The 27,049-nt window shown below is 36.9% G+C and overlaps 2 protein-coding genes across 2 annotated transcripts; one reads left to right on the top strand and one right to left on the bottom strand.

The window, feature by feature from the left end:
• Positions 1 to 3,567: 3,567 nt before the first annotated feature.
• On the bottom strand, positions 3,568 to 11,557 carry pctp (phosphatidylcholine transfer protein). Its single transcript, XM_042505847.2, has 6 exons — positions 11,388 to 11,557; positions 9,993 to 10,110; positions 7,725 to 7,804; positions 7,387 to 7,558; positions 6,428 to 6,495; positions 3,568 to 4,458 (listed from the first exon to the last, which is right to left on the bottom strand). Exons 1-6 carry the CDS (start codon positions 11,514 to 11,516, stop codon positions 4,384 to 4,386), a joined length of 642 nt encoding a protein of 213 aa, XP_042361781.2. The 5' UTR covers positions 11,517 to 11,557; the 3' UTR covers positions 3,568 to 4,383.
• A 2,157-nt stretch (positions 11,558 to 13,714) lies between these two features.
• tmem100a (transmembrane protein 100a) lies at positions 13,715 to 20,928 on the top strand. The gene is made up of 2 exons (XM_042505901.2): positions 13,715 to 13,984; positions 16,630 to 20,928. Exon 2 carries the CDS (start codon positions 16,732 to 16,734, stop codon positions 17,128 to 17,130), a length of 399 nt encoding a protein of 132 aa, XP_042361835.2. The 5' UTR covers positions 13,715 to 13,984; positions 16,630 to 16,731; the 3' UTR covers positions 17,131 to 20,928.
• The last annotated feature ends 6,121 nt before the right edge of the window (positions 20,929 to 27,049 follow it).

A 27,049-nucleotide genomic window follows, 5' to 3' on the forward strand; every position in this document is an offset into this window, starting at 1 on the left:
ATCTTAAAGTAATTATTTTCATCCTATTCTATGTAGACCATTAACTGATAATCAACATATAAGTAACAAAAACCACAAACCATAACTGCACAAATGTAAGGATTTGCTGCTTTTCTGCATTTCATATCATCACATTTTGAATGCTGATGATTTTGTACAGTTAGTCTAACAAAACTAGCGACTTGAAAACATCACCTTGGCTCTGGAAATATGATATTTTTTTATGTTTAAGAGACCAAACGCTTAAGAATATCATCAGATTAACTGACAAAGAAAATAAATGTAAATCACAACTGTATTAGGATTCACCGGAAAATTTAGCGATAGATTAAAGGAAAAATAATAAAGACAATCGTTAGTGTCAGATACAATTGCAACCATTTTTATATTATTATTTTTTTAATATTATTAGCATTGTACCTACTTTTACAGAAATAAGTGGGTATTCAGATGCCTCAACAAAAGACAGAAAAGTAAAAAATATGGCATTACAAGTAAAAGGTCTGAATTTGACAGTAGTATGTGGAAAACCATGTCCACACTTTTGGTCTGAGGCTATTTTTCCTCATCTGGGTTAGGTGTCATCATCACAAGACTATGACATTTAACCCAAAGCCGTCCCAGAAGAATGGGGCCTGTTCTTGCAGCACAACAATGCCCAAGGTTTTGGACTAAGACATGCCTATCCTGTATGGCTGCACATGTGCTGTTCATGTGTTAAGTTTTATGGCACCAGAATGTCGTAATTAAAGTCTGTTTCAAACCTGGTCAATGTTTCAGACCCATCATATGAATGTTTCAAATTCATCAGTGCACTTCTGGCTTATGATACAGCTGCAGAAACCACATTAACAACACTAGACACCAACCTTCTCAAGATCTGGTGGTCAGTTTCCATATTGTGTTTTGGTGGACAGAAAGACGCCACAGGATCACCTGTTGGGAAAAGAAGTCACATCCCTGCTGACTCTTCTACATTTCACACTTTAGCTTAACATTTCACAGGAGGCATAATACACCTGGGAGAGTGCTTAACTGAGCCTTGTAATGACTAAACATATCGGATTGGAATCACAATTAAAAGGGGGAAAAAACATTTCCCATTACCATCCCCATCTGCAGGTAAGCTGGTTCGCACTGTACAAAGCAGTCTTTTTAAAGTCACACAGTTGTTAGAAATACAGCTAGCTAGCTAAAGTTAGGTTGTAGCAGCTGGCAGATGCCTTGAAAAAGTTACTACCATCTCAAAAAAAATTAAAAGGCCCACTTAAACGCCTATTTAAAATTTAACTCAACACATTAATCAATGGAAATGTTGTAACTTAAAATAATACCGCCTACATTTGATTCTTACCAGCAGCACCTCCTTTTAGTCGGAATGTGTGCCTTGTGCCGGGCTCGCGCAGGTAGCAGCAAACATGCTTGTGCACAAGGGCACATACTTGCTCACACTAATAAACTAATAGCTCATGACATTTAGCGAGCTAATCCTTAAAAAATGTTTAAACAGTGGTTTTGTCATATAGGAAGCTGAGTCAAGCTAAATTAACTCTGTTTACATCTTCCAAATGACAGTTGTATTGAAAGGCCAGCCTTGCTATCATTAGCAGTCTCGAGCTTTACCCACCTGTTTGTCATTTTGAGATTGCGTCACTGATATACAGCTGAAGCACTGCTACTTTAAAAGCTAGCCTGTCCCATTAGCATCATTTTTAATTTATTTTATTTATTTATTTTATTTATTTGGTGACTTTTTTAGGTCAAAGACAAAAAAACATCAGAAATAGCCTCAGAGTTGCAGTCATGACAGTCCTCAGAGAGGCAGCTAGCTGGCTAAAGTTAGGTTGTCGCAGCTAGCAGATGCCTTGAAAAAGTTACTACCATCTCAAAACAAAATTAAATGCTCACTTAAAACGCCTACTTAAAACTTAACTCAACACATCAATCGATGAAAATGTTGCAGCATTTGACTCTTACCAGCAGCAGCGTCTTCTTTTCGTCAGAATATGTGTACCTTGTGCCAGGCTCGCGCACGTAGCGTCAAACGTGCTTGTGCGCGAGGGCTTCAGTAACTGTCAAAAACTAATTAAGAGTTTTCTTCACATATTGGCTACTAATTCCTAGAGTCCAAGTCCATAGTATAGTAATAATATAATGTTATGCTGAACATTCACTGTTTCAAAATAGGTTAAGAAAGGTATTTTAAAAATTAGTTATGAAAATCAAAATATTTTGGGAGGAGGGGCCGGATGTTTAACCTTTTGTAACCTGGATGGGATTGTCATCACTTTTCTTGAGCTGCATTCACATGCCTTTCACGTTTTTAAACCCGTATAATCTGAAAAAAAAGTGTTTTGATTGATTTCAGAAACATGGGGGATCAATGAGCAACTTGGCAAGAAATGTCCTGGAATTTTTTTTGTTTGTTTTGTTTTTTAGATTTTGAAAATTGTGTTGTTTTAAGCTAGGGTAAAATGTCAAGATGGGGTGGGGGTTGTTTTTTGTTTTTTTCCTGTGTTATTGTGTTTGTATGTTTCTTTTTGGTTTCTCTGGTAATTTTCTTGCAATTTTTATTATTGTCATGTTTATTTCTGGGTCATTTCCTCTTAAATTGTCATTGCATTCTGTCTATGTTTTTGAAGGAAATTAAGCCAGTTGGCCCAGGTTTTAAAGGGTTGAAGTGACTTCAGAAAAGGTTGAGTTTCTGAGTCTACTGACCAAGCACTGAGGAGGAAATTCGGCCTGCAACGCAATTTTATTTGTTGTTGTTTTGCTTTCTTCTACAGCATACAGATCTGCTTTGTAAATTACATGCCATGTGCCTTCTTTTTATTAAAATTGGACAGTTTAGGCATAGATCCCAATAGACCTGAAAATAATTAATTTGAAACAACACCCTGCTGTACAGCTCAACTCAGCTTTTGCTGTCACCTTTCATAGATATATCAAATGTTGACAGGTCTGACTTGCTCTTTAGCACTGTTTATTTATGCAAGTAAGCATATTTTAAATATGGCTGTCCTGTCCATGTACTGTTGCTGGGAATTTGTTCCTGTAGTTCATTTCAAATAAGAGAGAACATTATTGGACGCTTTAACTAAACACTGACAAGTGTTATTTGAAGTTCGTACCTACCTGAATTGAAACCATTCACCTGCTAAGAAATGAGGCTTCCAACTTTGGCAATCAGTACTTAACAGATGTTATTATTTTTCCCTTAGCTATATTAATAAGGGTAAGCAAAAAAATAAGCAAAAACTGTATAAGCCATACAGTTCAAAAGCACCACAAACTACATCTTCCAAATTGATAAAGTAAAATCAACACCTCTCTGAACCCATTTCAACAAAAACTCAGAACTTCAATGAATAAAGGATTTATTGCAGGACTGCTGTATCAGACTGCATCAGTTTTCACTAGGCGTACCAATAAAGTGGCAACTGCATGTATCAACTTGTGAGACAACCACTGACCCTAAGAGTTATCATTGTACTTGTATCATTGTGTGATAGTGGACATGACTGTGATGGCACGCATGGAGAAAATGCAATAGACAGTTTATGGTGCTAAAGTTAAAATTAAGTTTATTCTCCTCAATAACACAGCAGTATTACACAGTAATAGTCTTTTCATGACCAGATTAAACCACTTTCACCTGTATCAACAGGAGCACTGAAGTACAACCTAGCTCAATACAGTATCAGATACTGTATGTTTGACCATAAGCATCCAAAATAAACCAGCATAGCGTATCATAACATGAGCTTTGCAAAAGTAATGACCTCGTGGAAATGAATCCCATCAGGCAACATTCCTCTAGAAGTGCAGGTTTGTCAGTTTCACTTCATTATAATGAAGTCCAGTGAATTGAAATGGACAGTGGGAAGAGTCAAGCGTGACCAAACATGCAGCACAATAAACCACATTGCATCAGTAAAATTTCAATGTACACTAAACAAATTCAAAACAAGGAAAAGTGATGAAATCCTATGCAACAAACTTATAATCCACAGAGGCCCCAAAGTAATAATACATTAGAGCGTTTTGTAAAAACACTAAAAAGATTAAATATCCTATGAAAGCTCCTAAATCCCAGAGGGACTGGAGTTTGAAGTGATTGCACAGAAAAGACAATACGGGATTGATTAATACAGTACAATGACACAGAACTGATTTCACACCAGCCAAGTAATGATGGTGGTCAGTCATGCACATCATGCCTGAGTCAACAGCATGCTACAACAACAAGTAGCAGCCCACACCATGCCACATTCACTCCATACAGACAAGTCACATTTGATCATACTGCATCCAAATACCTCCCAAGACTAAAAACAAGAAAATTAAGCCCTTGTGCGTGAGCCATGGATCTGTCAGCTGCATTCATTTCTTCTGGCAGTAGTTGCTGTAATTGCTGCAGGCCCTCTGCATGTCCGTTAAGAACCCTGGAACACCAGTCTGTACAAAAACAAACATACAAAGAGCGTCTATCAGCGAGCACAATGACCACGTGTGCCAAGACGACCCACCCAGGTGGGGCAGCAAGGAGAGGAGCTTTGTTGACATCACCCTGCAACACATCTGCAAACAATAATGATGGAAAACCATAAAGCAGGCAGAGGGATGGAGCTCTCCGAGGCCTGTGAGTGAACCCTTTTAACACCCTCTTTAAAGCCGTCATCAAAGATCCATTTGAGTGGGTCAACAGTTAACGTGCGCATTTTGAAGATGGTGATGTGCTGGAGGGAAGTGCTTTTTTCACAGCTTCCACATGTCAGTGGTAGTTTTCTTTTCAATTAATTTGAGTCTGAATCCATCATATCATCAAAAAACAAATGTTTCACTGTCGCTTTTGGCCTTTGTTGAATGTAAAATGTGCGTTTCAAGGTCTTTTGACAAGGTTGTTCTCAAATGGATATCCTTTGAATTTTTCACATGTGTGAAAGTGCAACAAACATGCATGGGCTTATCACAAGATAATGTGTCCCTGGGCACAGGCATTGGTAGGGCCCCTCCACCTCTCCTACAAAGGAGCAAGAAACTCTCATTTTTTGGTTGTTTTACATCTCTTTGTTGTCGCTTTGCATCTTTTTGTGGGTTTTTCTTTTTGTCACTTTATGGTCATTTTGTGTTTGCTTGTGGTTATTTTATGTCTCTTTAAATCAATTTTGTGTCTTCTTGAGATAACTGTGTGTTTCTGAAATACTTCTGTGTCTCTTTGAGGACATTTTGTGTCTCTTTGTAGTCATTTAGGTCTTTTTGTAGTCATTTTGTGTCTCTTTGTGGTTGTTTTGCGTCTTTTTGTATTCACTTTGTGTCTCTTTGAGGTCATGTTGTGTCTACTTGTGGTTGTGTCTATTTGATATAATTTTGTCTTGTTGAGGTGACTGTATGTGTTTTTGAGATAATGTGTCTTTTTGAGACAATGTTGTGTCTCACTGAGATAATTTGGTGTTTCTTCATCAGTCATTTTGTGTCTCTTTGTGATTGTTGTCTTTTTGTTGTCATTTAGTGTCTTTGAGGTAATTTCTTACTCTCTTTGAGCTCATTTTGTGTCTCTGAGATAAGTTTCGTGTCTCTTTGTAGCCATTTTGTATCTCCTGTAGTTATTTTTATGTCTCCTTGAGATAACTTTGTATCTCTTAATAGTCATTTTGTGTCTCGTTGTGGTTGTTTCGTCCGTTTTTGTAGTTATTTTGCATTTCCTTTTCACCTGTTCTAAAGAGCAAATAAATCTAAAATTGTCATCCTGATGTTGTAATGTAAATTGGGAAAACCAACTTTTCAAATCCCTGTTTTCTGCTAGCTCAGTTGTCTGACAGGAGAAACAGAAAAAAAGATGTAAATTAGTGCAACTAAATGTGAGTTCTGCTGTATTAAAATAGCAAGGGTAGTGTGGAGAAAAGGATACAGAATGTGGCTCTTTCCTTATTTATGTGGTTATAGCTTAGATTCATATATCTATACACAACCACCTCCTCAATGTTTTACACTCCTAGTCTTGTTTTTTTCTTTTGCTTGTGCAGCTAAAGCAGATTAATCCCCATAGGCAGCCATTTAAATCACACAAATCCCCTTTGTTGAGAAATATCTCCAGACGAGGCTGGTGTACATAAACTAAACCCTTTTCTTTCTACTGTAAGTCATGGTGGATTTGCTGGTCACTACATTGTTCATTTACTTCCAAAACATGAGAGTAAAACAACTTACAGACTCAAATCTTTAAAGCAGTCATGCTAAGTTACCCTTTATTGGTCCCAGTAATGAAATTCTTTGCATGTGACCCATCTGTAAATGTTGAGCGATGCCAGTGCCCCTTGAGCTACTTAATGGGTCATTCAGGTTTAAATCTGTAACTGTTTTACACTTGCATTGTTGGTATATATTGCAGTAAAATGACTCTTAAGGAAGAAGAAAATGCACTCACCTTTGCTGCCCAGTTCACCAGACAGGTAGGAATCATGCCACCGGGGTTGTCAAAGTAATTCATGAAAACTGAAACAAAACATATGTTCATTTTAAATATCAGTGCTGCAGCTAATGATTTCTTGTGTTAATCAATCAAAATTTTTTCTTTTTTTTCCCCAAATAAATACTTTGAAGTAAGAGAAGTAAAAAATGCACTTTGGCAAGCTTGCAGAGCTCAAATTAACAGTCTAAAATCAAAACAAAGGGCTGGATGATCATTTTATCATAACACCATTATAAGGTTGTGTTATTGTTTACAAAATTCTGTTGTTTAAATTCAGGATTTCAAGCAAATTCCAATAAAAGGCAAACACATTTTTACAACACAGCTATTCCTTTGAAATGCTAACACTGGGACAATGTTTATAGCTATTGAACATTTATTTCATTTTATTTCATTATTTTCTCTTTTTTTTTTTTTGCACATCTGTACTATACCATGCAGAGGTGCACCATAGAGGGGACAGCAGAGGGAAACGTGGCCCCCTTGGCAAAAATAATTTGTCTTACATTTTTGTATTTAAGAGGCTGTGGCACACTCATTTTAAAGCTTGCATAAATAGAGTGGTATCTTGTGAAACTAAACAAGCTACGGCATCCAATGGTACCTACCATGTGTTTTACTATTGGAAAAACATTCAAATTACTATCACAATATTTATTTCAGCCATGTTGTCCAGCCCTATCCAAATATATTCAATTTATATAGAACTGAAAAATGCCACTGGAACCCAAAACTGTTTGATATTTTTACTGGATATGTGTCTTCGACATGTCATGGATTTTCAATGTTTTCATTAATTATTTCTATTTCAATTTTATTCAACTTTCAATTTTTGATACACTTTCTGTCAAACAAATTAATCAATTCCAGAGCAACTTGATACTCATTGATAAAAAGCCTTCATTATGCATTACCTTTAGTTCCACAGCCCCCATCACTCTCCATGGCCACGCTCTGCTTGTAGTCTTTCACCCGGATCACGCCTTTCTTTTCTGCACACTGTATCTGTGGCGCACTTCTGGCTAGGATCACCCAGATCTTTCTTCCATCCACATCCAGGTCTCTCCGTTCCCTAATGTACACATACTGAGGGTTGAGCAGTTAGGGAAGACAGTCTCTCTGGAAAAAATATGCTCTCATTATAGCCAGATTCTGACTCTATAAACTAAACTTAAAGCTCAAACAGAAAAACGTTTAGTGTTGTTTGTATGTGAGAATTGTCTGAATGTATCTGTGTGGACCAGAAGGATACATCTCTGTGTGACATAAGCATTGGGTATTTTACTTCCCAGTAGATTGCAGTCTGTCCACTGAAGTCATTCTCATAGAGCTCTGAATAAAAAAAATTAGAAGAAAACATTCAAAATAAACAGCAAGTAAATATTAAATGTACATGGATGGACCCAGGATACACTTAAAAGTGACTTCAAAAATGTGTAATGCTCTAAAATGACTCTGTTATATGATGTTTTTTGTTATCTCCTATATGGTAAAGTAAGGGAAAGGAAATGTTTACGATATTGATTGATCAGACAGGCATATGCTTCAAATACTGCCCATGACTAAGTTATGCAATTAGAAGTAATAAACAACTGTAGCCCTCCTGTTAGATAAAACCCACTGTACAGTTTCTCGTGATCCACATCAAATAGATTTGTCTTACATCCAATAACGGAAAAACATGCTGAGACTCTCAGTCATCACAAGCTGCAACCAAAGACATGCTTTCTCCCTCTTTAAAATATTTTCATTTTGAAGACAATCCTCAAGTTTGCAGCTATCTTGTCTAACCTGCTGCTAACTTGCCTTATTACATTCAGTCTTCTGCCATTTGCCAGGTGGCTAGCTTTGCATGGGTATGTATAAAGTATCTATTTTATTGACAACCTGCCTAAATTTCTATTGCATGGCCTGGCTGTGTTTTAGTGCATACAAACATTATGTTAACAGAAAAAAGTCTAAAAAATTGTAATGATTCTGTAAAATAATTTTAAATATATAATTGTGATATTTATAAATATAGTTCACTGGATATTTTCCTTAGCTTAAAAAAAAACGTCTATATCTACCTCTCTTTTTTTGCATCTCTCTTGTTTACTATGCCGGTCTTCTTTGGTGTTCATAGTTTCAGTAAAATTCACCGAATGGTTGAGTTGTAGAGAAATCTTGCCAAGCTATCATTGTAAGTAGTGTGTCTATTGACAGAAGTTTAATCATATATACAGATTTGTATAAGTGATCTAAGCAACTAACTAAGGTTATCTCCAGCAGGTAGTTTTATACATCCAAAGAACTTCTATAAAAATGAACTGCATGGTAACCAGAACGAAATGGAGACAGGCCTTTATTTGTCAAAATGTGTAGCCACATCAGGCAAGAGAAAGGGACTGGGCGTCAAATTGGGACTAGGCTTTTATTTGAAGTTTTTCAGTATATTAGCGGTGTGAGGGTAGCGTGTTGCTAAAGAACCATTCAAAGTAACTTATGTTCCTTACAAATGAGGTTGTGGTTACAGTGTTCACAAGAAGAGTCCATATGAACTCCCCCATCGAGAGTGTAAATATTCCAAAAGTTCAGAGTTTACCTGTTGTGACATGTTTTTTAGAGACTGACAAGACCACGTATGTTTTAGTGGCAGATAAGTTAGTAGATTTTTATTTTAGTCATATAGTTTTTCTTCTGAATTTTATAAAATAACTGAGGAAAATACTGATGTCGTCCTCTTCTCTTTCCTCTGGCACTACGCCTTTACATTTCTTGCATTAAATTACCAGCTTGCTAGGTTACTCAGTTGTTAGCCTTGATGGCTTCTTGACAGTATGTTTGTCACTCTTGCCTATCAGCGGTATTCTCACAACTTAAAGTCTAAGCATATTGTGTAGTTTGTACTATATTCAGTATGTCTAACAGAATTTGCAAATCATGGCATTCCATTTCTCTTTATGGTTTTCACAGCATCACAACTTTTTTGGAATCAGGGTTGTAGTCTTGCGGGGGGGGGGGGGCTATAGCAAATACAAGAACTCTGCTACCACCACAGACAACAAAGACTATCCCAAAAAATGCCATGTGGAGGAAAAAGCTACTTTAGATACTTATGAAATCACATGTTGCGTCTAAGACATTGACGTGATTCATTTACGTTTCTAACAAACTAGACAGCTACAATACAAACAACAGCACGTTACCTGCAGGTTACTGTAGATGTGCATGAAGACAAAGATAACACATTTGAAATGTTAATTCAGTGTATAAACCGCCTATATTCAGAGCAGCACTATTTCAAGACTAGATCTAACATGGAAAAGACTGTGATATCAGAAGCCTACATGTGTGCTACAGGCAAAAAAAAATAGTCATTTATCGCTGGTAAATATCAGCAACTTAATGGAGAGCAGAACTAATGACACTAATGTGAATATGAAGAGTAATTCTTAAATAGGAGAGATGAAGAGAAGTTGGTCTAGATGGAAAGGACAATGACTGTGTGAACCTTGCCTTACTGGGTTTGTTTTTTTACCTGCCACATATGAATCCCAAGATTTCCGATACGCCAAGTCCATGTAGACATCTGCACACAGCTCTGCAGAGCAGGTGGTGAGCACACCCAAGACTTTGTACTCATAAAGTCCCGTTTCCTGAAAACAGCACATGAAAGTTCTCTCTTCCAAATGCAGGCTACACGCCACACCCACAGTATGTAACTAATCCCAAACCACACCACTCTGATTAGAGCCAGTCTGCGTTTCACCCTTTCTCATTCCGAGTGCTTTGGATTTGATTCAAAAATCACAGAAACACGTCTGTGGATGCCTCTCTCACACTTAAATGCATTAAAACTAACAAACGACATTTATAGTCAGTGATTTTGTGGCCAAATGTATGTCTACTTGAAAAGAAAGAAAGGTCACACCAAACCCCATTTACAAAAACAGCAACTGAAGGTTGTTTTCATTGGCAGTGGACAGCATAACATGGCCTAAAGTCTTACAATTATTATGTACCCCTTAAAATACTATGCTCTTGATAATAGGATATTGCATTTTAAAAGATTCTGGGGACCCATCAGTGTCCCATCAGATCATTCTTACATTTTAAGCCAAACATGATAAGATTAGGGCCTATCGCAATGACTGTCCCGACCACAGTTAGATGCAAATTGCAATCAAATTAAGAGACGGAATGATTTATACCAGACAACATTGTTGGAAACAATACAAGAATAAGTTCAAATAAACTACAAATGAAATGTTTTAACAATAGTTGATCAGAAATGACCTTTTAATTTCATAAACACAGGTGCCTACAGTTTTCCTAAAATTCACAAAACTTATTTCAAACTTTTTCTTTTTCTTTTAATATGAACTAAGAGAGAATTAAATGGGGATTTGTGCATGCAGTTTTGGATTACATATTTTTTAAATTTAAGTTTACCTTTGGCTATATCATTTTCCTCTGTCAGTCAAAATGAATTAAAACTGCTACCTTGCTGTGTTATCTGTAAGCCGATTTCTTTCTGATCCCATAAATGTATTCAATCAGGTTCGACGAGGTAAGCATATGTGCCCAATGGAGCGGAAACATTAAATCGCCAGATAGTGAACGGAATTTGCTGTAACTGGTGCAGCCGGTTTTCTGAATCAAACCGCTCTCGCTCAATTTCCGTATATTTCCCCCAGTTGGCCACTAGGGCATCACAGCTGATGTGATTAACACTGTTTTCAGTAACTAAAGATAATAACTCAGATTAAAAATAATAATGACGCATTATTTTTGGACAGTAAGGGAGCAAATAAGTGATGCTACTGAGGCTACAGGCTCTGCAGAGGAAACCCCAAACCGACACAGACTCATTCATTCAGTAGCAGCTTGTCTTTCTGTTGTAAAAGCAGCACTTTGGTTCATGTTTTCCTACCTTGTCATAGAGCCGGTAGATTTGGACTCCCTTCGTCTCGACGAAGAGCTCCCATCCTCCCTCCAGCTGCGGCTCGTCCAGCTCCTTCCATGCGCTCTGAAATTCTTCGTCGGTAAACTGCAGCGACATGACGGCTCCTCTCTCAACACCTGACCCGTCACCCAGTTACACACCAGGCTTCCGGCCACGGCTTTCAGAATAAAAGCGTTAAGGTTTCATGTAAGCGCATAGTACTGTACTTCTTTACAATGTGTCAATATCAGTCTGGTGTTAAACTGCTATCAGAAACATTCTTGTGATTGTTATTTGACTACCAACAGCAGTGAAACTATTCAACATGACCATAACATAGGCTACTGTAACACGGTTGTTGTCTCTGTCTCCATCACTGTATAATCACAATATATAACATTCTAAATGCTCACATAATATACGTACACAGTGGTATTTTTTATATTTATACTGTGCATCATGTCAAATTCTAATTTACAGTATTGTGCCACTTACTGTGCAATAATATCTATAGGCTATATGTAAATATACACCATATTTGTACTTTAGTTATTTTGGCCATAAAGTTTTTGTGTAAGTGAAAAGTGTACATAGATTTTATATTGTTTTATTTTTATTTGATTGAATTTGTATTTATGCACTGTTTAACATTTTTTAAGCACTCTGTCGCTTTTTTTTCCCTCTCTGTCTTTCTGACTCTTGTTCTTGTAATGTGTACATTTCCCCACTGTGGAATTAATAAAGTCTTGTCTCATCTCGTCTCGTCTCGTCTCGTCTTACTATAGCCTACTATACTTTATGGAGACCTATTCCTATGTCATATAATGCCAACATCTGCACAATTATTTGCCCTGTAATTAGAGCCAACCCTTCATATTATGTAATATAAGCAGTTACTTGGGGCCTCCTGGTATGCCTTATGAACATGAGACAATAGCAAAATTATCATTGGACTTTTTAAAACAAAACAATGGTATTCAAAACGATATTATATAGAAACACTGACAAAACAATAAAGTATGATACAGGCCAAAATGAACAATTTATGTATTGGTTTATTTACTTGGACAGTTTTATGTTAACATTTTTTTGAAACTGTGCTCCTTTTGTCTTTCTCATTTGATCACCAGATTTTTTCTAGTATTGCGTGGTATTTGTAATACATTTATGTTCTGCATTATATAGGGCCATTTCGCCAGATATACACCAGATGCATTCTTGTAAACCTGTGTTATGAAGAACATACTGCAAGCATGCAATTTTGCTTGCATGATGGAAATGTAGAAGTATGCGCATAAATCACACCCACTACGGCAGTCACATCCATCAGTCCTTACTGTCACACGAGATGAATGAAAATGTTTGGCATAAAATCCTTGGTGTACGATTACTATGTCACTGATTTGTTATGAAACAAAATGATGAAGTTGTACAGCAGATTACATGCTCCGTGAACAGTTGCTTGTCATGGCAAAGCTATCAGTGGAGCATGTTATTATTCTTAATATTCCAAGAAACATGTTTCAGTGCGATTGGGGAAGGAGATGACAAACTAAACATCTCAGTTGATTTTTGTTTGTGTGAGATCATCAAGGTTATGCAAGCAGAGAAAATCCCATAACAGAGGGGAGGGAACAACCACAGTGTAAATATATTTACAGTGTGCACAACAGGTGTGTGTGCGTCTTAGAGCGTAAATCAATGGCTGTTGTGGGATATTTATATAATCGTGTCAACAACAGTGATCCCTGAGAGAGTCGCACTCACAGGTCTCACATACTGGGTAAATGTGGTCAGCGTGTAGATCCAAATAGAAGCCAAAAATCGGTCATGTTTGACAGTTAGGTAATTTTACACACATTTGTCTCTTCAAAAAATAAAATAAAAATAAATTTCTTCTAATTTACCCCCAATGGCTGATTTTGCTGATCAGTGAAGTGAAGCACTAAATAATTAGAATAATTGAATCATTTTTGAATTTGCTTTTATTTTGATGCAGATTTTTAAAATAATATAATATAATATAATATAATATAATATAATATAATATAATATAATATAATATAATATAATATAATATAATATAATATAATATAATATAATATAATATAATATAATTTTGAGTTCCAGTGGCAATATCAAGTTAAATAGAGTAACGGAAATAAAGCGGTTAAATTTCAAAATAAATGTATCCACAGACCTGAAATTGATTGCAACAGATACTCGCAGGAAAAAAAGATTTATTTTGAAATGCATGACCGGAAAAGGTATTTTCCCTGCTTGTTCTGAGCTTCACACACTCCACTCATCGATACTTGAAATAGTTGTTCTCAATGGGGATGGCAGTGCGAGCTGCAGATCTTAACCTGAGGACTCGACTGGGGGACGCTTGTCATGAATGGGAGTCAGATTCCAGCCCGGAAAGAGAAGCTGTTTGTTGTTGAGTTCAGCACACAAGAAAACAGCATTCACTTTTAATTAGCTGTAACTGACTGAATATTTTATGAGCGGCTTTACTCAGAGACAAGTTTCACTGCAGCAGAGGAGCACTCAGGAGACTGTGCGACATGGAAAACGGCTGTGAGGTAACTAACTGTAAACCTTTCTATACACAGCTTTGCCAAACATGTCATGTAGATTTACCTCACTAAAAATAACATGCTAAAGTTTGGACGTAATTATAGCCTTAATAGTTGTCTTATTAATAGCTTAAGTCAGGCTCCTCGTGGAGTTTGTATATCGGTGGTGTAGATTAATTTAATTAATTTCTTTGCTTGATCGCCAATTAGAGCCTTAATAAACATGGAACATGCGTGTGACACACCTGTCAAAAGACTTATTATTGGTTTTAATGTGGACCGTTATAAAAGAAATTAAGGCAGGCTACTTTAACCAGCCTTCTGCTGCTTTTGTCAAACTATTTAAGCTTCACATCTTGAACTCTTTTCCCCCAAATGCCTCCTTTCTTTAAATGTTTACAGGCAAGAACTCCACCTAATTTTCTAACTGAAGAGCGATTTTGCTGTTTTATCAGAAGAAGCTGTTGAAGTACAGCAATAGATAAAAGTGACTTTTGTATTTAGAGGTTGCGTTTTTTTTGTCACTCTACCAACCATGTAGCTTCATTTTCACATTTCTGAGAAGATAGTTATCCACACCTTTTTCAAAATATGAATTTGTCTTTTTCGATAGCCTTTATCTAACATAAACTACATATTACTATGTAATATGGCTGGGTGATATGGCCTTAAAATGATATCACAATATTTTTATGCTATATCACAATACACAATATATATCTTGATATTCTGAAATCTCCAAACCACTGTAAACTACTAAAATACAAAATTATCACATGAACTACAGTTACAAATAAAGCAACAACTGCCACAAAATAAAGTTACATAAAATACTGGTAAAGTTTAATTAATAAAAAATACCGTTAAATAATGTTAAATAAAGTTAAATAAAGTAAAGTTTAAAGTTAAATAAAGTGCTGTTATTGTTAAGTTGAATAAAGTATTGTTACAACTAAATAAATCAAACCTCAAAGCATTATCAGATGATGTAAATGAAATAAACAATATAGCATTATAGAAATGATATTTAGTCTTAATTTAGTCCTTTTACAGGTATTATCCACTAATTTAAGTTACCTAATTATTTGAAGTGTATATTCATTATTTTAAGCTTATTTTTAAGCCACATTTACACATTTCTTTTTGCTAACTGCTTGACCTCTCAGCTGGCTTGCTTTCATGCACTCTCAGTTGCAACATATTGTGTTCAATTACAAAAATGTTGAGCCTTTACACCAAATATAACATGGTTTAACATTTTGTCAACTAAAATGCGCCTCATACATCTATGCCTGGCGACTTTTCCACTAACTTTTGCTGAACCTTAATAACGATGGCGGGTCTTTGCTATGGATTCCAAATTAAAAAATGAAAACTCTCCCCCCCAAAAAAATAAATTTCATAGTGCATGGACATATTAGTTTGCTTCCATTTACAATGCTACAAAGTACCAAATAATCATGAATAGCTTAGTGTAAAATGTATTTCATAGTATTTTGTGGCCCTATAGGCAGATTTTCTTTTTTTTGCCAAAGATGGCTCTGTTGATAGTGAAGGTTGCCGACCCCTGCTCAAGGGTGTAAGTTGGCCTACCCTTTGTTGGGAAAAACTGCTCAAGAACATGTTTCCAACTTCTTTTGGATTTTAATTTTTAGTAACTTCACAATGCCACCCACAACCCTTTCTCACAAATGAATAGTCTACTGTGAGAAGTTCAACCAAAGGCTATGTTCCTTGTCAGACTGTTTGTTGTTCTTGTTCCTTTTCTATAGTTTTTCCAAAAGAGGCAAAACTTTTCAATATTTCACAAGAAAAAGATAAATAGCCTCAACATTATTTTATGGAACAGAAATGTTTCTTTATCTTCTTTTATAACTTGTTAAGCATCTAGTAACTGCCTCTTTCTAAAACACAAGTCTAAAATTGGGCATAACTGGCAGTATTTTCTTTATAGATTAATCATTTTGTCAATAAAATGTTAGAAATGTGTGAAAATTGCAGAATTTAAATTGCTTGACCAACAGTCAAGCAATTTTTTCTACTGAAAGAGACTGAATTTACAATCCCATATGACAAAGAAAAAAACATTTAATCTTCAAATTTGACGAGCTGGAAGCTGATCTAGAGCACGTCAGACTTCTGAACTACCTTTCACAATTCTACAGGAGATCATTTCTGCTCTTTTAATGAAAAAGAAGAAACAACAAGTGTTTTTAAACCCTGACAGTGATGGAAAGTATAACTGACACTGTCCTGCCAAGTTATTGTCACTCAGAGTCTGAATCACAGCTCTCCACGTTGCAGACGTTGGGGGGGGTAAGAATGAGTGCTTGTGAAATTGCTTGTGATTTTGAAGCTCCTCACATTTCACGGGACAGTTTGTAATGTCATATCCCGCGCTCTCCAGGGAATGTCTCAGCTCGTGCAGGGCTGAGTGGTCCTGCGTCATTCAGACATCTCCTCTGACTGGGTCAGGAGGCGGCTGGGATTGTGCAAGGAGATTGCTCTGAAGCAGCGTGTGGCGGTCAGAAAGCAGGGCTGAATTGTGAAATGTGGTGTTGAATTCTTACAAAAGGCCTCTTTTGGGACATTGAGCAACATGTTTGACTCTTTGCACTTTCACTTCATGAATGGTTTCTTTCTCCATGTAGACCCTAGAGAGACCCTAGCGAGGAAAAGAGGTAAAAGGCCAACAACAACAGTGAGGAGGAACCATCTGTGGCTGGTTAACAGAAGTTCTCCTTGATCCTGCAATGCCACAAGAAGCTAATGAGGACGCCATGAGAACACCAGCGACCCCAGAGAAGGCCAACAACAATGAGTGTCCTGTAGCCACCACAGTAAACATCCCCCTGGTCAATGAAGTCCAGCTGACCGCAGCCACCGGCGGGGCCGAGCTGTCCTGTTATCGCTGCACCATCCCGTTTGGTGTGGTGGTTCTCATTGCCGGCATCGTGGTCACTGCTGTGGCTTACAGCTTCAACTCCCATGGATCCACCATCTCTTACTTTGGCCTGGTGCTCCTCTCGGCCGGATTGGTGCTCTTAGCGTCCAGCACCGTCTGCTGGAAGATGAGAATGGAGAGAAAGAAGGAGAGACGACGGGAGAGCCAAACCGCTTTGGTCGCAAACCAGAGGAGTATTTTTACTTGAACTTTACTTGGACATATCCTTGTTTTAAGTCTGAAAAGGGCCTAATTTTCTAGATTGAGTCGGAGGACCAGCTGCAGACAGATGTTGCCCACCATGTGTTGAATTTCCGACCTGTAAAACTTTTGACTCTCAAGGCCCAGAACCTAAAGCTTTGAAGACATTGTCGGGGATGTATTTGTCAAACAGACGTCAAGCATCTGGCGAGCCGGGAACGCTGCCAGAAGGAATGTATCACAATTAAGATGAATTACCACTGTGCAAAGCGATGTAGAGGAAGTCTCCCATTAATCTGTTGTTGGATGTGGCGGCTTTGATTGTAATGGGAGGGATTGTGGTTTGAAAGGCCTGGGAGGAGGAGAGGGAAACTGGAAAATCCAGGACAATGATTCATGCCTCAGTTGCTTCACTTCAACTTGGACTTCTCTGTTTATGAAGTCTCTGCATTAATCTCACAGGGAATGATTATGAATCATCTGTTTTGAAAGTATGGTACTTAATATGAAGATTTTTTCTTTAAATCTGCCAATATATTCTGTTCAGTATATCAGATTACATGATATTGAGAATATTTAACCTTAAATACATATTCTCTTAAAGCACTTTGATTATTATAATCATCATATTCAGTATTAAAAATCTATTAACATAAAGTAAGTGATACATCCAGAATTTTGAGTAGTTTTGCCAATTTTGGCAAATTTTGGATCAAAACAGACATTGTCTTGGGTGATTATCACTTATTGTCCAGTGTACTTGCATACTTTAAAAAACATTAAATGTAGCTTTTGTTTCGATGTAATCATTTGCATGTATTAATTGTTGCCAAGACGTCATGAGGTTTAATAAACTCATTGATACTCAAACATGTAACAGTTTCACAGTTGTGAAGGTCAAGGTTCAGTGTTTATTAGAACCTAATCATGCTGGATTATTGGGACAAACATGGATTAATAGAATAGCATTTTATTAGATACTCTTACTGGGTTTCTTCTCATGTCTGTATGATGAACTGGAGTCAGTATGAGGTTAGTCTTGCTAGAATTTCCCACAGCTTCCAGTGTTTATGATCAAGCTAAACTAACCATATCCTTGCTTCTGCTCTGCACTCAACAAAAGAGATGAAACTGATAGCGGCAGTCTCATTTTGCTCTCAGACAAAACACAAATAAGCTTACACAATTTTGATAAAGATTTCTTAAATTGGTTTTAAAAAAAGACTTTTGAAAATGGACTCCATTTAAACTATCTATAGTGCATGGGACATTTGGACATGTCCAAATCCAGTTTTGCTAGTTAAACGGTGCATAATCTGGATGCAAAGTATTGTATTTGGTCCCTAATTAATCATTTGTGTGTTTTGGACGCAACATGAATTCAACCAGTCAGGTGTGCCACCATCTGGTGCTCTGCTCTTTACATGGCTGATTCGGCAAATTAGAGGAGCAATCAGCTTTCCATCGAGAGTAATAGTCACTGCAGAAAATATCTTGGATTATTTAATGGGCAAAACTAAAAACTGCAGTTATTAACTTGACAGAGGAAAATAAAGAACTAAACTTTAATTTGAAATAATGAAGTTACGCTGCTTCTCATGGTCTCAGGTGGGAAAACGATTTAATGACATCACTGTTTTAAAACCACCAGCAGCACATCTTCAGCATTTCTGTGCTTATACTTATTATTGGCTAACACAAAAATTCACCCTGACTGAAGGCTTTCAGTGTTACTAGGATACCGAACTTGTGATGGCAGTGTTTGTATTTCTTGGAGATGGTCTATGTACTGGAGGAGTGACGAGTTATTACATGAGCGACCAGCTCATCGCTGACAGTGCCGAAATGAAGGAAATTTTTCTTCTGTCATGACTTACGTGGATGTTTGTTATTTGAAATAATAATTAAGCTAAATGTAGTGAAAAAAACAAAACAAAACAAAAAACCCCAATGAAATATGATGTCATTCCGGTTACATTAATAGGACTTGTCAATGTCATTACATGACATAAGTAAAGGGTCAATTCACTCAAACATCAAAAACATCTATCTTGAGTGGTGGTCGTGGGGCTTTTGGTTTTCTTTGCTTTAGAAATCCATTTGTGAGTTTTCTTGAATCCTTATGAACATGACAATTTTATCTTTGGTGTTTAAACCACTGAAAAGTCACATTTTAAAAATTCTACAGCAACATCTATTACCCAAAACATTGTTTCCACTATGTCAGAGTTGAGCTACCAGTTATATATTTTCTTAAGCAATGGTCATCGAGTCATATCAGGCAATCCGAGCCATGAATTCTTTATCAAGAAACAAGACATCCAGTATGTCTTGTTTCTTGACAAATCATAGCTCACCATCTTGTGACAAATGCACATATTTGAGAAAGAGGTGACAGGCACTGACTTAACCTTTCCAATAACATCATTCCTCTTTCGCTTTATTATGTTTACAGTTGTGACCTGTAGTGCATTCCATTCTCCTATCGGTCAACGTCACAGAACAAGTTATAAAAATAGTCAGACTATATGAGCAGACACGAGCTCCCAAGAGAAGGCAAAAAGATTGTGAGGCGTCTCAGATACTGCAACAGTTGTTTTCCACTGCGACACAGTACACAGGATGAGATACCTCAACCAAGTTAATATTCAGCCTATATCATGAAGTTTGATCTTGGAATTAATGTGAATAATTCACAGTTCTCTGTACTTTCTAGACATAATCCTGGAGAATCTGTGTATTATAACCAGAACATTGTGTCTTTTAAATACATGTTATTTGTAAATGCTGCAAGCACTATATAAAAAGTTCAAATTTACCTTTATTTTGTTTGGGGTTGAGGCAGAAATCTGAGAGATAGCCAAACTTTCTTAAACCCGTGGCAAAATCTTTATACAAATAAATCTTAGCCTTTAAATCTTTTCTGTGCTTTCAGCTATAGCCTTCACTTGCAGTTTAGTTATTGTCTCTAGGGATCGAACAGTAAGACAATTTCATATCATGCTTATAGTGACCAAAATGATCAATGTTATCAGTATTGTCGTGATATTATTACAATGTGCTAGAAATGTTCAAAAAGTAGGAATGCGCACACTGAAATCATTTTGCCAAATTTTAACGCTATGCACTTATTTAAAATAACATAGCCAGTACCATTATATAAGCATATAAAAACCATATTGATTGCAATTAAACTGATAAACTGACACTCTTTCGTGTTGCATTGAGTAAGGACATAGGTGTTTCAGATGTTGCGCTGTTTCCCTCAGCACTCCTATAAAAAACAAAATACAACCACACTTCAGACAAATTCTTCTTAGATGCTGACACTGTGCTGGACAGTATATTAGGAGTTTTTGGTTTTTTTTAATTGTGGTGATTAAACATGATTTTTATTGATAATTAAATTTTAAAACAGTAACACTAACCATCAGAAATTTTACCGTAGTTTATTGTGAAACTGGTAACCATTTCATCCCTAGTTGTCTAGGTATTTTGCTGATGTGATAACAGTTGGCCTTAAAACTACATGCCAATGTCATGTACAAAGAAGTAGCAGCATCCAATAAACACAGTTCTGAAAGCTTGCAATACATTTTTTTTTGTCAGATTTAAATGTCAAGTATCAACCTTTACCCTCAAAATCAAAGCGACCTGCAAAGATGAAAATGTTGGCTTTGTTTAATACTTGAACTGTCCCTTTAACCATTTATATCCAGTCTGTTTTGATATTTTACCACCTTTTAGTGTTCCCTCATCATAAAACTGTTGTGACTGTGTTAAATAAAACTGTTTAAATAACTCATTTCACTAGTTTATAAATCATCAATATAATCATCCGCTCATTTCTCTGCTGTATCCTCCAGATAATTAAGCCTAAATTCTCAGTGGTAAAAGGAAGTTGAACTCTCCTGTATGACCCTGTTAGGTTTAAAATAGCATGGACGTGGAAGTATATTTATAGGCAGCATTTGCGTTGCTATGTGTCCCTGTGACACCAGACACTACAACTAAATGGTTTTCTTGCGTCAGAGGGGAACCTACAACACACTTTGTCACTTTTTGGGCGATTGTCACAATACACGCCATCAGCTATAGGGCTGGTGCTGTATAGACTCTGAGATCAAATCAGTAACACATTTAAGGGACACAACACAGTGAGGGGTCTCCTGCTTGATTGTCAGGTTAGAGGAAGGCAGACTGAAGATGGAAAAAACGGGTGACTTGATATGATGTTTGACAGGTGCTCTCCACCGGCGTCTTTAGCCTCTTTACTTACTGCTGGCACCTCATGCAGGGACTGTGTGCGTCACTTTTTTGTGATTCACGTAGTTGTCATTCCACTCAGTGCCATGCTACCAGGTTAGTTTATCAATAAACAGGAAGAACATAATTCCTTTTTGTGGCATTAGTTACAATACAACAGAGAAATACTCTAATACAAGCAAAATGTATGACTTAAGTAAAAGTAAAATAAATATTACTAGTGAAATAGTCCTTGTATCCAGTTTTGATGGTTTACAGATCAGACACAGAAGTTAGGGAGGAAGAACATAAAGAGAACTAGGACCAAAGGAGGCAGTAGATGAAATAAATAAGTGGCCATAAAGGAAAGAAAGTAAGAAAAATAAGAGCCAGAGGGAGGAAAGCAATCAAAGACAGAAAGAAGGGAATAAATCAAGGAAGAGGAGAATAAAAAAGGGATTTTAAAAAAGTGTCCAAAAGCACAGAAGAAAGAATAGGACACAAGAGGAATAAAGGAAATAAAAATTTAAAAAATCAAGATAGTCAGGAAAAAAAGTAAGGATAAAAAGGAGGACATAAATCAATGATGAGGGACAAAAAGATGGAAAAGTGTAATGAAAGTGTTCAGAATGAAGGAAGAAAAAAGAAAACTTGGGAAGGAAAGAAAACTAATGAATAATGATAGAAATCAAGGAATGCAGGAAAGTGGCCAGAACAAAAGCAGCAAAGAAATTAATTTAAAAAAAAAGATATGAAAGTGAGAAATAAATAGACAGAAATGAAAAATGAACAGTAGGGGTAAAGACATTAGGAAAAATGAAAGACATGGAAGTAAAGACAAAAGATGATTTTAATGAAGATCTTCGCTAATGTTGGATGTAAAATCTGACTTTGCAAAGCAGGTACTGATTGACTGCAGCTCTCAGCTAAATACAGTGGATATAAAAGTTCAATAAATCCTTCTGAAATGCAGAAGGAGGAAAAGTAGAAAGTCTCTTAAAATGGAAAGTACTTAAACTTCAAGTACTGTGTTTAACTGATGAGTACTTAAGTAAATATACATTTGCTTTCCACCTCTTTCATCAAACAAAAAACCTAACAAGCTAAAGTCTGAAATTCCAGACTGCAACACAACCAATCGCACATTGTTCAAATCCAACACAATTAAACATAATGAGCTTAGCGTTACAGGGATCCTGGTCCAGTCAGTCTAATAAAACAGTTGCGCAGACGGAGCATAAACAGGCTGAAGCAGACCTGACCTGACAGCCATCCCACCAGCTGACTGGAATGAAGTGACATTTAGTCATTTTCTAGAACAACCTGGAGCACAGAAGAGCAAAATGTTTTATTTGACCCGGTTCAGGTCGTCCAATTGTTAACATTATTCTGCAGTGTCCTGTTGCTGGAGAAGGAATAAATACAGTGTTGATAAGATCTGTTCCAAGAAAAGGCTCTGAGTTCATGCGCTGTATTTTGAGAGCGAAGATAAATGTTGTGGGTGTCAGGAGATGGAAATGGCAGATCAAAACTAAACCCCGGGAGATTTACTGCAATCCTTTTCATCATATTGCAATATCACTGATTCATAAAAAAAAGTCTGATTTTGCTCCAGAATCCATAAGAGCCTTGTTTTGTTAGTTAGTCCTCTCTGTATTTCTCATTCAGTGGTCAGATATCTGATAAGGCACAGCTACAGTGCTTTTAACTAAATGCAGATGTCAGCATGCTAATATGCTCACAATAACAGTGCTAAAATGCTGATATGTAGTTGGTTTAATATTCACTGTGTTTACAGTTGTAGTTTAGCATAGCAGCACAGGAATTTGATGGGTATTTGATCATACACCAAAGTATTTGAAAAACTGAAACTGTGTCAAGATGAAGGCACTAGATGAAAAATATGGGATCACCAATTATGATTCATCCTGAGAGGAACATGAATGATTGAATCAAACTTCACCGCAAGTCATTCAATATTTGTCAAGGCATTTTGCTTAAAACAAAGAATACGAACTTCATGGTGGTGCAAGAGGACAAGTGATCACTAAAGTCAGTCTGATTCATCCTCTGAGGACCATTAATGCCTGTACATAATGTCAAGGCAATATATCATTTGATGTTGACATATTTTACAGGATGAGTGAACACGCTGACCAGCTGGTGGCACAAGAGGAAGAGCAAGGGATCACTAAACTCATTAAGATCCATCCTTTGGAGATCACAGATGTATGTACAACATGTTATGGCAATCCTTTCAGCTGATGTTGAGATATTTCACAAGTTGAGTGAACATTGACCTGCTTATGGCACTAGAAGAAGAGCCAAGTGACCAGTAAAGTCATTATGGTTCATTCTCTGGAGACCATGAATGTATGTACAAAATGTTATGGAAATCCACTCAGTTAATGCTGAGATATTTCACAAGTTGGCTAAACATTAACCTGCTGGTGGCACTACAGAGAAAGAGCAAGGGGATCACTAAAGTCATTATGATTCATCCTCTTCAAACCATGAAAATCCAAACCAAATTGGTGGACAGACAGACCAACATTTCCATCACTCGAGTCATGCTGCTAGCATGGCTAAAAGATCTTGAATGAGAACACACTGGGCTGTGGTTATGCCTGGAGGTCTATACACATGAACAACAGCTGTGCTGTTTGGGGTGTCTCTGCTGCTGCACGGGACACCGCCCACTGGAAGGAAGTTAATCTCAGAGCTGGGCATGAAGGTGAGCCAAACTGTGTATGAGACGCTTCTCAGTCTCACGCACCATTTCAGCCTCTTTCCTGCCCAATGAGGTGTGTCTGCTACATGATCAGTGACTTTCTTGAACCATAGCATCAGATAATGTGGAGGATATAGGACTAAAAAAGGACTAAAAAAAATAATTTAAAAAAAGTCATCCTTTGAAAGCCCAAGATCAGTTTTATTGGGTGCGAATCAATAAAGGTTTATCTTATCATAGCCATTTATTGATGCCTTATACATTTATTGTTCTAAACAGTTGCTAAAAAGCAAAAACACAACAAACAATCCACATCCTGCTGAATGCAAAAGTATTTGACTTTAAGTTGTAGCAGAAGCAATAATTAAAAGTACAACATGTACAGGTGCTACCATGTGCTTATTAGCATGTGCTTATTATAACCACAGAACAGCTGAGGCTAATGGGAATGCCATTAGTTTTGCAGGTTTAAAATTAAGCAATGACATTCAGGAGATCACCAAATTTCAAGGCAATCCAATTAATAGTTGGACCACAGTGGTGGACTGGCCCGCCCAACAACATTGCTATCCCTATAGAGCCATGCTGCTTTAGTACATGAGTTGGTTTGAACCATACAGATGCCTTTAGGCAACAAAGAGACACGGACAATAATACCACCCTCTGCAGACACAATCTTCCTCAGGTCTCTGAGAAACATTCTGTCCATTGTGGATCGTTATCAGCTTATGGCTTTTTAGCTCATTTTTTTCCACAAGGCGTTCACCAAAGTGTGCAAAATCTCTCCATTGAACATAATAAGAGCCAGCAGTGTTTTACAATGTGACAGTCTTGGTCACGATATGCTCTATTTGATTCTTTCATGTGCTGCCAGTGGTTCTTGGAGTGTCTGAAGTGTTGGCTGCCCACAGTCCCGGAGGTGCAGCCAGATCGGTTCGCCCTTATTCCACCACATAATAAAGAGATAGCTCTTCCTGACCAGTTCCTCCCATTTTTACAGTAAATCCCACTTCAACAGGACTATGGTGTCATCTCCAACACAATACTTGAAAAAACCTTATCCTTCAAAACTGTAGATGAACTTATCACTGTAAACAAAAAAGAAAAACAACAAAACATATCAAGAGGCTTACTATCCAAAAAAACCCTTTGTTCACTGAAATTAAGTATACGTAAATGTCATCTCTATTAATTCTTAATATGTTTCAATTCCTTTTAACAGTAATTTTTGTTAGTAAAGTGCAAACTGTCTCACAGACTGTCCTCATAGGTTATTTGTACATGCAGAAGTTAGGAAGGTTAGGGGAGCAAGTAAAGGAAGAAGTCTGGGGATGTAGTTTAAAGAGCACTTTTTTAAAGTCCACTTTGAATGGGGAATGGAAGGGAAGGGAGTTGGATGGGTCAAACAAACACAGGACTTTCATCAAGGAGACAGGTGTTTGTGGTATTCAAACCAAAAGTCAATATTGAATTATTTGAACATAACATAATATGTTGTAGTATATCACATAACTTTACATTACGTTACGCTATGTTATGTTACATTACGCTACATTACGGTACATTATGTTATGTTTTGTTGTGTTATGTTATGTTATGTTATGTTATGTTATGTTATGTTATGTTATGTTATGTTACAATACATTATGTTAAATTATGTTACATATGTTACAAACATGCTTATTTTATGCCAAACTATGATCTGTTTTCTAAACCTAATTAAGAAGTTTTGTTGCCTACATCTAACCCCATAGTCTCGGTGCAACAGCAGCCGTTTCAAAATGTTAGCCAAGTGTTAAAACTGCCAAAATTAACAGTTATAGTACACAGGCTATTCTGTTGTCCATCAATAGCGTTGCTATTTTTTAAATGTTTTTGTTGTATTAGAGGGTACGAACCTACGACCTATATGGTCGTATGGTTGTGAGGAAATATTGGACTTACATTCACTGGGTGGACACAAACACAACTCCAATGGGATTCCAATGTTTATCTTTGTCTGCTAGATGTACAAATATACAATTATATGCTTACACTTAATCTTAACGAGTTGCTCGTTAAGACTTAATAATGTCAACTAATGCGAACGGTTGTGATGTGTGACTGCAATGATGATTTATTTTCCTTTGAAAAAATAAGAAGATAATCCCTGCATTCTACAAAGAAAGCAAAAATAGAGACATTTATTTGTAAAAGCATCACAGATTCTATAATATGATATAATGTGACTTTATTAACTGATTATTTGAGTGAAAACTGAGATCACACCCATGATCTGTGTGCTTATAAACTGCTGAGACAGCATATTAACTTTCCAATAAACTGCTTTGATGTAGGTGCCTTTAATCTTTTTAATGTCCCTTTTCTATTGTTTCTACCGTGACCTGTCCCTTCCTAAATAAACCCAGGGGTGTAATATCGTCAAGAACTGTCCTTTGTTACATTTTCCTCCTTAACAGCAGGGATGTAGGGAAGTATATAAAGCCACCTATACTCACATTTTACCCATCTCTGATGTACAGATGAGAGTTTTTAACCTCCTGAATTTCATAAAAGTGATTAGAGATGTTGAAAGACAGCAGGGCTTTTCTGAACATTAAAAAACAATAGATTTTTGTATATAACAGCTGCTGGACTTCATGGCCACATCTGAATCCTCTTTCTACAATTTTAAGTTTGTGGTCAACATCAGAGGAGGAGGAGGAGGAGAAAGAGGAATAAAGTGGATCATAGAACAAAAGGAAAGTTAACACCCTGTTGTCAGTCCCATCATGCATCAAGAATGATTACGTCCATATGTGTGTGGAAAAAAAATAGATTTTTTTTCCCTTTACAGGCAGTTTGTTTGGCTTCTCCCCTGACTGCGATTGGTATCGCCTCCTCTGACGCATGTGCATTGCAAAAGATGGGAAAAGCCCATACACGACTAATGCGTCAGCCTCACACTGTA

This window comes from Plectropomus leopardus, chromosome 18 (genome assembly GCF_026936395.1).
Source record: "Plectropomus leopardus strain MGB_pleo_1.0 chromosome 18, ASM2693639v1, whole genome shotgun sequence".
Lineage (NCBI taxonomy): Eukaryota > Metazoa > Chordata > Actinopteri > Perciformes > Serranidae > Plectropomus > Plectropomus leopardus.

Bases quoted from the DNA above. Each gene is read 5' to 3' on its own strand.
- pctp (XM_042505847.2), bottom strand. From the start codon at position 11,516: ATGTCGCTGCAGTTTACCGACGAAGAATTTCAGAGCGCATGGAAGGAG. The intron at 10,111-11,387 runs GTAGGAAAACAT...TGCTGTTTTCAG, and splicing joins TCTACCGGCTCTATGACAAG to GAAACGGGACTTTATGAGTA. The intron at 7,805-9,992 runs GTAAAAAAACAA...TTTTTTATTCAG, and splicing joins TTGGGATTCATATGTGGCAG to AGCTCTATGAGAATGACTTC.
- tmem100a (XM_042505901.2), top strand. From the start codon at position 16,732: ATGCCACAAGAAGCTAATGAGGACGCCATGAGAACACCAGCGACCCCA.